The sequence below is a fragment of the Charadrius vociferus genome, unplaced genomic scaffold (genome assembly GCF_000708025.1).
Source record: "Charadrius vociferus isolate BGI_N301 unplaced genomic scaffold, ASM70802v2 scaffold373, whole genome shotgun sequence".
Taxonomy (NCBI): Eukaryota; Metazoa; Chordata; class Aves; order Charadriiformes; family Charadriidae; genus Charadrius; species Charadrius vociferus.
In genome coordinates, this window is record NW_009647681.1 from 226,515 (window position 1) to 237,157 (window position 10,643).

The 10,643-nt window shown below is 44.7% G+C and overlaps 2 protein-coding genes across 2 annotated transcripts in view; both read left to right on the plus strand.

Annotated features, from left to right (window-relative positions):
- The first annotated feature begins 563 nt into the window (after window positions 1-563).
- Window positions 564-5,709, plus strand: RFNG (RFNG O-fucosylpeptide 3-beta-N-acetylglucosaminyltransferase). Its single transcript, XM_009881281.1, has 8 exons — window positions 564-572; window positions 816-864; window positions 1,385-1,487; window positions 1,866-2,019; window positions 3,026-3,114; window positions 3,203-3,368; window positions 5,155-5,240; window positions 5,470-5,709. The coding sequence occupies exons 1-8, from the start codon at window positions 564-566 to the stop codon at window positions 5,534-5,536; spliced, it is 723 nt and encodes a 240-aa protein (XP_009879583.1). The 3' UTR covers window positions 5,537-5,709.
- A 1,570-nt stretch (window positions 5,710-7,279) lies between these two features.
- DCXR (dicarbonyl/L-xylulose reductase) overlaps window positions 7,280-10,643 on the plus strand; it is a 6,735-nt gene continuing 3,371 nt past the window's right edge. Inside the window, exon 1 of the mRNA XM_009881282.1 lies at window positions 7,280-7,353. Coding sequence (XP_009879584.1) covers window positions 7,280-7,353 — 74 coding nt within the window. The remainder of the gene's footprint in view (window positions 7,354-10,643) is intronic.

Here is a 10,643-nt window from a genome sequence, read left to right on the forward strand (position 1 = left end):
GAGGGGACAGGTGAGGCTGCGCTGGCGGTGGGGGCCAGCGGCCGCTGCAATTTCCCACCGAGTTTTTCCTTGCGTGTGTTAAAGCCATCTTCCCTTGTAAGAATGAGGAAGGCTGCTTTATCTAAATAGTTTATCTGAACTGCCACCAAAAGGGTTCGTGATTGATGAAGGAAGTTACTTGCAATCTGGGATCGTGGTCTAAGCAGAAAGAGTTTCTGACTTTTGTATGACTGTGGAAAATACTACAAGATAGCAGAAGATCCCTAGTGCTGATGCTTCTAGGCCAGTATTTTGGACTAGCTGATCTTTCAGCGACTTAGGTTTTTCCACAGAACAGTGCAGAATCTGTTCCTTTGGTTGAGAATTCCAAGCATATTAATGCAATTTTGTCCAGTAGCTGGGACAAGACACTGTTACCACCTGGCACCTTCCACCCCGACTTAACGTTTTTCGTTTTAGCTGTTGATGACTCCTAGCCAGAGAGAGGAGATGAAGTTGCACAGGGAGGTACTACCAATAAAGACAGTCATTCCTGTCTGGAAATTGGTTATCTGTACCCTGAGATGAAGAGAGTAAAATCTTGGATGGTGTACTAAAATGAGGCTCTTCTGGTTTGCAATGCAAAAACTTGTCAAATAAGGCAAGGGCTGAAGTTGCTGGTGTTCTCTCTACCACCTCTCCCCACCCTACTCCCAGTGGCTACTGTGAAATAAACTAACAAGACATGACACTCAGAATTCTGACTGCAACTGAACAAAGCTGAAATTAATTTCTGAAATTCTCAAATGTGGACACACCATTTTTGTCCCCCACAGACATTCATATTCACAGACTGGGAGGATCAGGAGCTACGCCTGAAAGCAGGTAAGCTGTGTAGCATAGGTATACGCTGTCTTATAACTTGAGTTTTGTTTCTGTCATACTTTCCCTGAAGTCCTTATTTCATGCTGTACAAGCAATTGGGGAAGTTAAGATGAAGAAAATGGAGAAAACTTCTCCTTTCACAGGAGAATATGCTGTTTCTACTTACCACCTGGACAAGATGCCTGGAACTTCCTGAATACTGGGTTCACCTTTGCACCCACTTCCTTCCTGTTAGCAAGCTTAACTTTATCTGGGCGAAGTTATATTAGGTATTTCCTTTGCGTACAGTCTCATGGCACTATTTCTATACCCCGCACTCACGTGTTTTTATGTACCCCACAGCTTGCATGCCATATGCATAACCCATGAGCCCTGCCTGTCCTGCAGTTTACTCTCCATGTGTGCACCATATGCACTTCAGATGTATAGTATTAGTGCCAAATTTGCACTGCTTTTGTAGTCTTTTTTTGGACTACACATGCTTCTTAAACCTGAAAGGGCTGATCTTTAATTTTTCTAGGGGATCATATGATCAACACCAACTGTTCTGCTGTCCATACCCGGCAAGCTCTCTGCTGCAAGATGTCTGTGGAATATGATAAATTCCTGGAATCTGGGCAAAAGTAGGTGAAACACATTGTTCTGATTGACTTTGTTTCTTCCAGTTCTGTGCTCACAGGAAACTTGAGTAACCCTCTCTGCACTGGTAAGGACTGCAGTATCAGCTAAAACGTGGTGATGAACATAGGGAAGGGAGCACAGCATGAGGCAGTGTTTATAAACAAGCATCATCTGAAAAGTGGAAAGGATGATAATCTAAAGGGGGTTATTAATTTCTTTCCTAGTCTTTCCAGAATTAGGATCTGTGGGTGCTTCCAAATTCGGGACAATGGGAAATGTGTTCTGCTCCAAGCCTGAAAGACTAAAACTCAGCTCTAAACCCGTAACTCGTTTCTCTGTTGCTGCTTTGCAGTAACTTTCTTGTTTTGTTTTGTTTGAAGATGGTTTTGCCATGTGGACGATGACAACTATGTGAACCCTCGGACTCTCCTGCATCTCTTATCTGCTTTCTCACACAGCCAGGATGTCTATGTGGGGCGACCGAGTCTGGACCATCCCATCGAAGCAGCTGACCATGTCCAAAGTGATGGATCAGTAAGCAAACTTTGCAGTTAGTCTGAGAGACATCCTGACCTTCTAAGCTTTTAAAGCCTTGAGAGTTCATAGGATTCCCCCAGAAAAAAAATCTGCAAGCAATGAACCTGGCACTGGTCATTTTCAGAGACAGGGTGCTGGGTTAAATGAACCTTCGCTCTGACCTCATATGCATACGTACAATAGAGTTTGTCTCCTGGTGGATGTCTGTTTCTCTTCATTTACTCATGTACATTGGTGATTTCGCTCACACTGATGTGAGTAGGGCCTCCACACCTTGTGTCTTCCTTTAGGTGTTGTGGGGGCAGTGTTCCTTTTGTTCGGGTGTTGGGATTTGGGTTGGGGTTTGGGGTTGGTTTGTTTTGAGAGCAGTATGACATTGTCATCATCTTGAAACAAACTCAGGTGGGTGACAAAGGCTGTCTGGGTATGTAAGACATTTCCCATACTGAGTGGTTACTAGGTTTCCAAGAAGTAGAAGCAAACATATCTCAGTCACAAGATACATAGACGAGTCCTCTCCAGGACCTAGGCCTATAGTGACAGATCTAAAGATAAATCAATCCACTAGCCAGAAAGCGAGTTACAAAGCAGCTTCTTAGGGAAGACTACACAACAAAATAGTCTCCTTGGACATGGAGCTAAGTGACTAATGGGGTGCCTTTGATTTTCTCAGGAACACTGAGCTGGCTGTGACACTTGGCTAGAATGACTGGGGTACAGGTGGAATTGGGTGGGAGCAGGACTTTAGTTTCCCATTTCATGTGTGCTACCTCAGTTAACTTGATGGTTCACCTGCTGTCAGTTCCAGGAGAGAGTGTCATTTGAGACAACAGCTAGCTGGGCTTTCAGCAGCCTAAAGAAATAGGAATTAATCTGTAGTCTTGTTCTGACTCAAATGCAGTGTGTGATATCCAGTAGAATCTCAACTTCCCTTCCCTGCCCAGCCAAATGGAAAAAGCTGATTATCAGTAACTACTGTGTGTTTTTTCTTGTTGCTTTTCAGAAGACAACCGTGAAATTCTGGTTTGCCACAGGTGGAGCAGGGTTCTGTATCAGCAGAGGTCTTGCCCTGAAGATGAGTCCGTGGGCCAGGTAAACACTGGTCCTAGCTGAGCTCCATCAATGTCGTTGGTAGGCTTTAAAGCATATTTCATTTTGTCTCTTATGCTCTGTCTCACAGCCTGGGTAATTTCATCAGTACTGCAGAAAGAGTGCGTCTTCCTGATGATTGCACTATTGGCTACATCATTGAAGGGCTGCTGGAGGTAAAGCTGCTGCACAGCCCGTTGTTCCATTCCCACCTGGAAAATCTGCAGAGGCTACAAGGGGAGTCTGTGCTGCAGCAGGTAGGGCTAAGCCTCATGTCCTCTTCTTGTATATCTTATACAAGTCTTATGAGGAACGACTGACAGAACTGGGGTTGTTTAGCCTGGAGAAGAGGAGGCTGAGGGGAGACCTTATCACCCTCTACAACTGCCTGAAAGGAGATTGTAGAGAGGTGGGGGCTGACCTCTTCTCCCTGGTGACAAGTGAATGGGTTCAAGTTATGTCGGACAAGGTTTAGATTGGATATTAGAAAAATTTTTTTCACTGAAAGGGTTATTAAACATTGGAATAGGCTGCCCAGGGAGAGGTGGTGGATTCGCCATCCCTGGAGGTGTTTAAAAAAAGGGTAGATGTGGTACTTGAGGACATGGTTTAGGAGTGGTTTTGTCAGGGTAGGTTAATGGTTGGACTTGATGATCTTAAAGGTCCCTTCCAACCTCAGCGATTCTATGATTCTATAATTACACCTCAATCTTATCAGAAAGAGTACTCTCCATAGACTTAACACTCTTCAGCAAAGAACGATGTCTGCAGACTCACTCGGAGCTGTGTCTTGTCCAATTCCTTCATTTAGGTAAAAAGCATACTTTCACCCTAACCAATGAGGTGATATAGCTGACATGTTCGGCTACATTAAGCCTAAATATGGTGTTGCCCATCTTCTAAACTCTGACTTTCCTTAAGTCACAGTAGCAGCAGGTGTAGAAGGAGGCAATATTTAGTTTGCCTGACATGTAAGAAAGTATTTCTGTCTTCGCCTAACAAAGTCTCAGTCTTAATTCACACTGTTCAAAAAGACTAGTGTCACAGCTATAGAAGGTACCTCTTCAATAACTAAGACATTGTCAAATGTTTGATTGTTTTAAAGAATAACTTGTCTGAATTTCAAGAAATTTAATCTACGTTTCTCAGGAAAAACAAACAGTTTTAGGAAAAATTAGGTTTTTTAATTGCTGGGATACCTTTTTACTCTTGGGCAGTAGATGGAGCTATGAGGCCATCCAGCAGTTTTGTCTGCCTCACTGTTTGGCACCATGAAAAAATGAGAGTGCGGTTTTGCCCCTACAAACTGCATGGTTATATTTTCCTGGCAATTGTATTAGGCAGCAGCAATGTTTAGTTGGGGCCAAATTCCAGCGTAACGTAATCTTCATGTTAGTGAATTTAACTGTAGACTGAATACAGCCTGTCATTGGTGATCATTGTTTCCCTGGGAGTGTAACAGCTAACCTAAAAATCCAGGAAATCTACAATTAGAAAGAAAATACAAGTTGTCTTCTACCTGGCACCTGAAAATTTCTCAATATAGTGCTGTGTGGATGAATAGCACTGATTTAGAGTTCCAGAGATCTAAATTTTGTTGCCAGGTTTGTCACATGGCAGTCCTTTGCACGCCATTTTAACATCCAAATGTTTTTATTTTCCCTCTGTGCTAAGACACTACTATTGCAGACTTCAGGCAATGTCTGGTGAGGATGAACATACGTTATTCAGTGAAGGTACACACATTAGCAGTATTAATGCCTCTGCAAAGCTTAGAATTGTAACTCATCTTGTCCTTCAGGGCAATGCAACTTTCAGCTCCTTTGTTTATTCTCCCACATTGCAGTAGTCCATTTGATAGCTACTATTCAGTGCTGGTATTGCTAATGTGAAAACTAACCACTGTTTTTCAGATGTAATCAACGGTTCAGATCAGACAGGATCCTTGGAGTCTTTCTTCATATCTCATTAATAATCCTGCTATCCCCACTCTGTTTTTCTGCATTTGTGCTACAATTCCTGAATATTTATTTGCTTTTACAGGTAACCCTAAGTTACGGGGACCCTGAGAACAAACACAATGTTGTGAGTGTGGGAGGAGCATTTGGCCTTCAGCAAGATCCAACCCGGTGAGAGTCCACTTCTAAAACAGGATCTCCCTGCCTTGTTCATGTTTATCAACTGTAAGATGATAAAACTCATTAATGGGGTTATTTTCTCATGCCAGCTCTTGTCACTGTGCCAAAGGCAGGTAGACCCACCCTCTCTCCTCTATTAGACTGCTGTACATCCAATGCTAGTATGTTCCTTGTATGGAGAATTCCAATCTAATATTTTATTTTATTTTTTTCTTCGTAGATTTAAATCTGTCCATTGTCTGCTCTATCCTGACACTATTTGGTGCCCTGCTAAGAAGAGGTCATAATTCCCGACCAGTCATTGGCAACTGTATCTAACCTAGTTTGCATAAGACAGAAGTTGTGGTGGACTTTTTTGGGCTGGTGGTTTGTTTGGGTTTTTTCCCTTCTGGGAGACAACCAGAGGTATCTACAAAGGAGGTAGACAGACTCTACAAAAGCAAGAAGGTGTGGTTTGTTCAGCTGCAGCCTGGGACATTCCAAGAAGAATCCTTGTTCTTTTGTCTGGTGGCTCTTCGTTTAATGACTACAGTCCCGTGAATCTGTGCTTGGACTCCTAGGCAAATGCAGTATTTGGACTGATAGCATTCTTACTACTGTTAGGGGCTTTTAGAGGCCATTGTCTTGAAGCTGGAGTGCTATAGCAGACTGTAGTCCCCATGGTGACAAGAGAGGGGAAGTTTTCACTTGTCTTTGAGCTTCTGTGTCCTGCCATATTAAAACTCCACCTGTGGCCTGGAACGGGGTTTGTTCATAAACACCAGGAATCACTAGTGAAAACACAGTGGAATCACTAGGGTAAACAAGGCTGAAAGCTTTGTCATGGGAACACACTGTGTTAAGGGTAAGCTTACTCAGGACGGGATAAGGGTTGCTTACAGTGCATATTCTCCCCTGTAGTCCATGTGTACCTCCCATGGAGGTGATTGCCAGACTTGGCTCTCTTAGCAGCTGAATTGCAGTAGTTGTTGATTATGATGGTGGTCTCCTGGGTCCAAGACTACTCCCTTGATATTTGATGCTGAAGAAATATTTGCCAGCCTAGATGGTAATCATTTCTCCTGCTTTGCCCACAGCAGGTTGTATGAGCTAGAGCATGCTCATTGGCTGATGAAACACACCCTGTTTCTGAAGTTGTGCTGTAGTCTTTTGCTGTCTGTGAGTGAGGAGGAATGCTACATTGCTGTAATGCCCCGAGGAAGTTTTGATGGTATCATTTGAGGACCTTTAATTGTATGACTGTGGTTATTCCACGTCAGCTTCTTCAGATAATCTTTTGATTACCTTAAGCTCAAGATCAGTGTTTATTTTTACTCTACTTCTTAATGTTTCAGTAAATAGTTCATGCAGTTGCTAAAAGCAGACTGCACATTCAAACAAAGGCAGGAGTTCAGTGCTGTAGCAGTATCACCTGCTGCTGTTTTTTAAATAAAGTAAGCTTAGTTCTGAAAGTGGAAGAAATGGGGCTCTGTATGTTTACTTTTCTGTTAGCCCATATTTTGGCCATGTGCAATCCTTACCTGACATGAAGAACAGCATAAAAAAATGACTTTGCAGAACCACTGTTTACTCTTACAAACTTTTCAGAAAATACTTGCTGGTTTAGTGCTAGAGTCTGAGGCTGAATTAAGGGGCGAATAGTAGAATGACATTGTATGGCCTGGAACTATGGTTAACGGCTAGAATGTAGACCTAGCAAAAAACTCAGAGTTCTAAACAGCTGTGCTGAGCTGTACTGTGGACTTCAGCTAATTGCTTCACTTCCTGACACTTGAAAAGTGCTATAATGTAGGCAAACGCCTGCAGTGTGTTCAAGTATGAAACTTAGCAGAGATCTCAGCCTCCTGAAGTACACTGTTTCCCTGCACTCTATTTTTAACACAAACCTTTTGGCGTTTACCTGTGTGCATTGTCCTCTCTGTGTGATTTTTAGTTAATTCCACTGAGGATCAAACAAGATGACTGCTACTTGCTACAGTCCTGCAGCTCATTCTAAATTCCTCCCTTCCTTCATGTCTGCTAAGGTGACCATGAGGTATGGGAATAAGAATGCTGCAGGGAATCAGATCGAAGTCCAGCTAGCACAGTGGCTGTTCCATAACAGGTACACTGGTAACACTGACAGCCTTTTACAGAAAATGGAGGAGGACTTGTGGAACAGTAGGTTGTGGTATGTTGTACTTCTTTATTAGGTCTTCCGCTTACTAGAACTGAGGCATCCTATGGTTTAATGATTCATCATTAATAGCTCTAGGGATTCCTCATATCTATATAAATACTTTTTTTTTAAAAACACTTGTTAGGTTTGTGTTTTCAACCTCCTGTAGCAGAAAGCTGTGAAACTTCATGAGCTCTTGATGAAATTTTGTCTTCAAACACTGATTCTGAACTCTTCTGTTGGAGCTCTTCTTCCTCTTCCACTGGTAGCAGCCTCTTGTAAGAGATCACAGACAGCATGGACTGGGTAGTGATTATGTGGCAAAGTGCAGGTCAAAAATGACAACGCTTCGTATGGATGGCAGCAAAAGTGAGTAGCAGAAGTTTCACACTAGTCACTGGTCACCTTAAGCTAGGTGTGCCAAAGAGGCAGCATACTCTAAGCTGGTAGGGTGTTTATTAATGGGAAAAGGACCACGTTCTCCTGCGTGGCAATACAGAACTGTTCAATGTGTTCCAGCTTCTTTTAAGGTTTCTTGTGTTGACAATACAGTAGGCTGTGTGGATATATCAGGATGCAGCTTGTTAATCAAACTACTGTCTCATACATAAAGTGACTCTATGAAATAAATATTTAAATATATCAAAGGCTGTGTTTTGTCTTGTTTCTTGACACATTCTCTACACCAAAAACGGACTATAAACTCTGTAAACAAGAAAACTACAGCCTCCTGTGTTGTGATGCCAAATGAACAAAAAGCATGTGAGTTAAGATGACTTGGATGTGCACAGGAACAAATATGGATGTGAATAATCTTTTGCAGATGATGATTAACAGAGTAAAAGAATTGAAATAAGGAATAAGTTAATTGTTTGTGAACTTGTCTCAGTACTTTGCTATTCTGTTTCTGCCACAGGAGCTCTTAAATTTAAGAGTCCTCAGAAAGCAATGGAACTGTTAATAGGGTGCATAATTACACAGAATCACAGACTGGTCAGGGTTGGAAGGGACCTCTGCGGATCATCCAGTCCAACCCCCTGCCAGAGCAGGGGCACCCAGACAGAGCAGGTTGCACAGGACGGTGTCCAGGCAGGTTTGGAATATCTCCAGAGTCAGAGACTCCCCCCCCACCTCTCTGGGCAGCCTGTGCCGGTGCTCTGCCACCCTCAAAGGAAAGAAGTCCCTCTTCATATTTAGACAGAACTTCCTGTGTTCAAGTATGTGCCTGTTACCTCTTGTCCTGTCACTGGGCACCACTGAAAAAAGACTGGTCCTACCCCCCAGCACCCTCCCTTTGAGTATTGGTAAGCGTTGGTAAGATTCCCCCCTCAGTCTTCTCTTCTCCAGACTAAAAAGACCCAAGTCCCTCAGCCTTTCCTCATAAGAAAGATGTTCCAATCCCCTCATCACCTTTGTAGCCCTTTGCTGGACCCTCTCCAGCAGTTCCCTGTCCTTTGTGAATTGGGGAGCCCAGAACTGGATGCAGTATTCCAGATGTGGCCTCACCAGGGCAAAGTAGAGGGGAGGATGACCTCCCTCGACCTGCTGGCCACACTTTTCCTGATGCCCCCCAGGATGCCATTTGCCTTCTTGGCCACCAGTGCACATTGCTGACTCATGGGCATCCTGTTGTCCCCCAGGACTTGCAGGTCCTTCTCCACAGAGCTGCTCTCCAGCAGGTCAGCCCCTAACCTGTACTGGTGCATGGGGTTATTCCTCCTCAGGTGCGAGACCCTACACTTGCTTTTGCTGAATTTCATTAGGTTCCTCTCTGCCCAACTCTCCAGCCTGTCCAGGTCATGCTGTAAGGCAGCACAGCCTTCCGGCACGTCAGCCACCCCTCCCGGTTTCGTGTCATCAGCAAACTTGCTGATGGTACACTCTGTCCCTTCATCCAGGTCATTGATGAATATATCGATCAGGACTGGACCCAGTACTGACCCCTGAAGGACACTGCTCGTTACTGACCTCCAACTATACTCTGCACCACTAACCACAACCCTCTGAGCTCTAGCTGCCAGCCAGTTTTCAATCCACCTCACTCTCCATTCATCTAACCCACACTTCCTAAGCTTGCCTGTGAGGATGATGTGGGAGACAATGTCGAAAGCCTTGCTGAAATCAAGGTAGACAACATCCACTGCCCTCCCCTCATCCACCCATCCAGTCACACCATCATAGAAGGCTATCAGATTCATCAGCCATGACTTCCCCGTGGTGAATCCATGTTGACTACTTCTGATAACCTTCTTTTCCTCCAGATGCTTGCAGATGACGCCCAGAATGAGCTGTTCCATCATTTTTCCATGGATGGAGGTGAGGCTGACCGGCCTGTAGTTTCCCGGGTCATCCTTCTTGCCCTTTTTGAAGACTGGAGTGACATTGGCTTTCCTCCAGTCCTCAGGCACCTCACCTCTTCTCCAGGACTTAGCAAAGATGATGGAGAACAGCCCCACAATGACTTCCACCAACTTCCTCAGCACTTGCGGGTGCACCCCATCAGGGCCCATGGACTTGTGGGTATCCAGTTTACTTAATTGTTCTCAACTTGTTCTTCTTCAACCAAGAGAAAGTCTTACTTCCTCCAGACTTTGTTACTTGCAAAGTCTGGGTCTCCCGAGCACTGGCCCGAACAGTGAAGACAGAAGCAAAGAAGGCATTCAGCAACTCCGCCTTCTCTGCATCATCTGTCACCACGGCACCTGTCTCATTCAACAACGGGCCCACATTTTCCCTAGTTTTCCTTTTGCCTCCCATGTACTTAAAGAAACCCTTCCTATTGGCCTTGACATCCCTCGCCAGATTTAATTCCAAGGCTGCCTTGGCTTTCCTTGTTTCCTCCCTGCATACCCTGACAGCGTTCTTATACTCTTCCCAAGCAGTCAGCCCCTTCTTCCACATACTGTAAACTTCCTTCTTCCACTGTACTTGCCTTGCAGCTGTACTTGTACTTGCAGCTGATTTTCCAGGCTACGACTGTTAGACAACGGCTGCCTACAAGCTTCATCAGCAACTGCAAGTGGGCGGCGCGGGCAGGTCTGCACCTTCTGGTGAAAAGCCACTTTTTCTGTGGTCTCTCACTGTGACGCTTCAGTGAGAACCAGAGCCAGGAGAACGCACCTCTGCGTGCCCGCCTGCGGCCGGGATAGCCCAGAAATGGCTTCGGGGGAGCGGGGCGCTGCGCAGGGTGGGCCCGCGCTCTGCCCCCTCGCAGATGCCCGCCCCGCCGCGCCACC

Bases quoted from the DNA above. Each gene is read 5' to 3' on its own strand.
- RFNG (XM_009881281.1), top strand. The intron at 2,020-3,025 runs GTAAGCAAACTT...GTTGCTTTTCAG, and splicing joins ATGTCCAAAGTGATGGATCA to AAGACAACCGTGAAATTCTG. The intron at 3,115-3,202 runs GTAAACACTGGT...TCTGTCTCACAG, and splicing joins AAGATGAGTCCGTGGGCCAG to CCTGGGTAATTTCATCAGTA.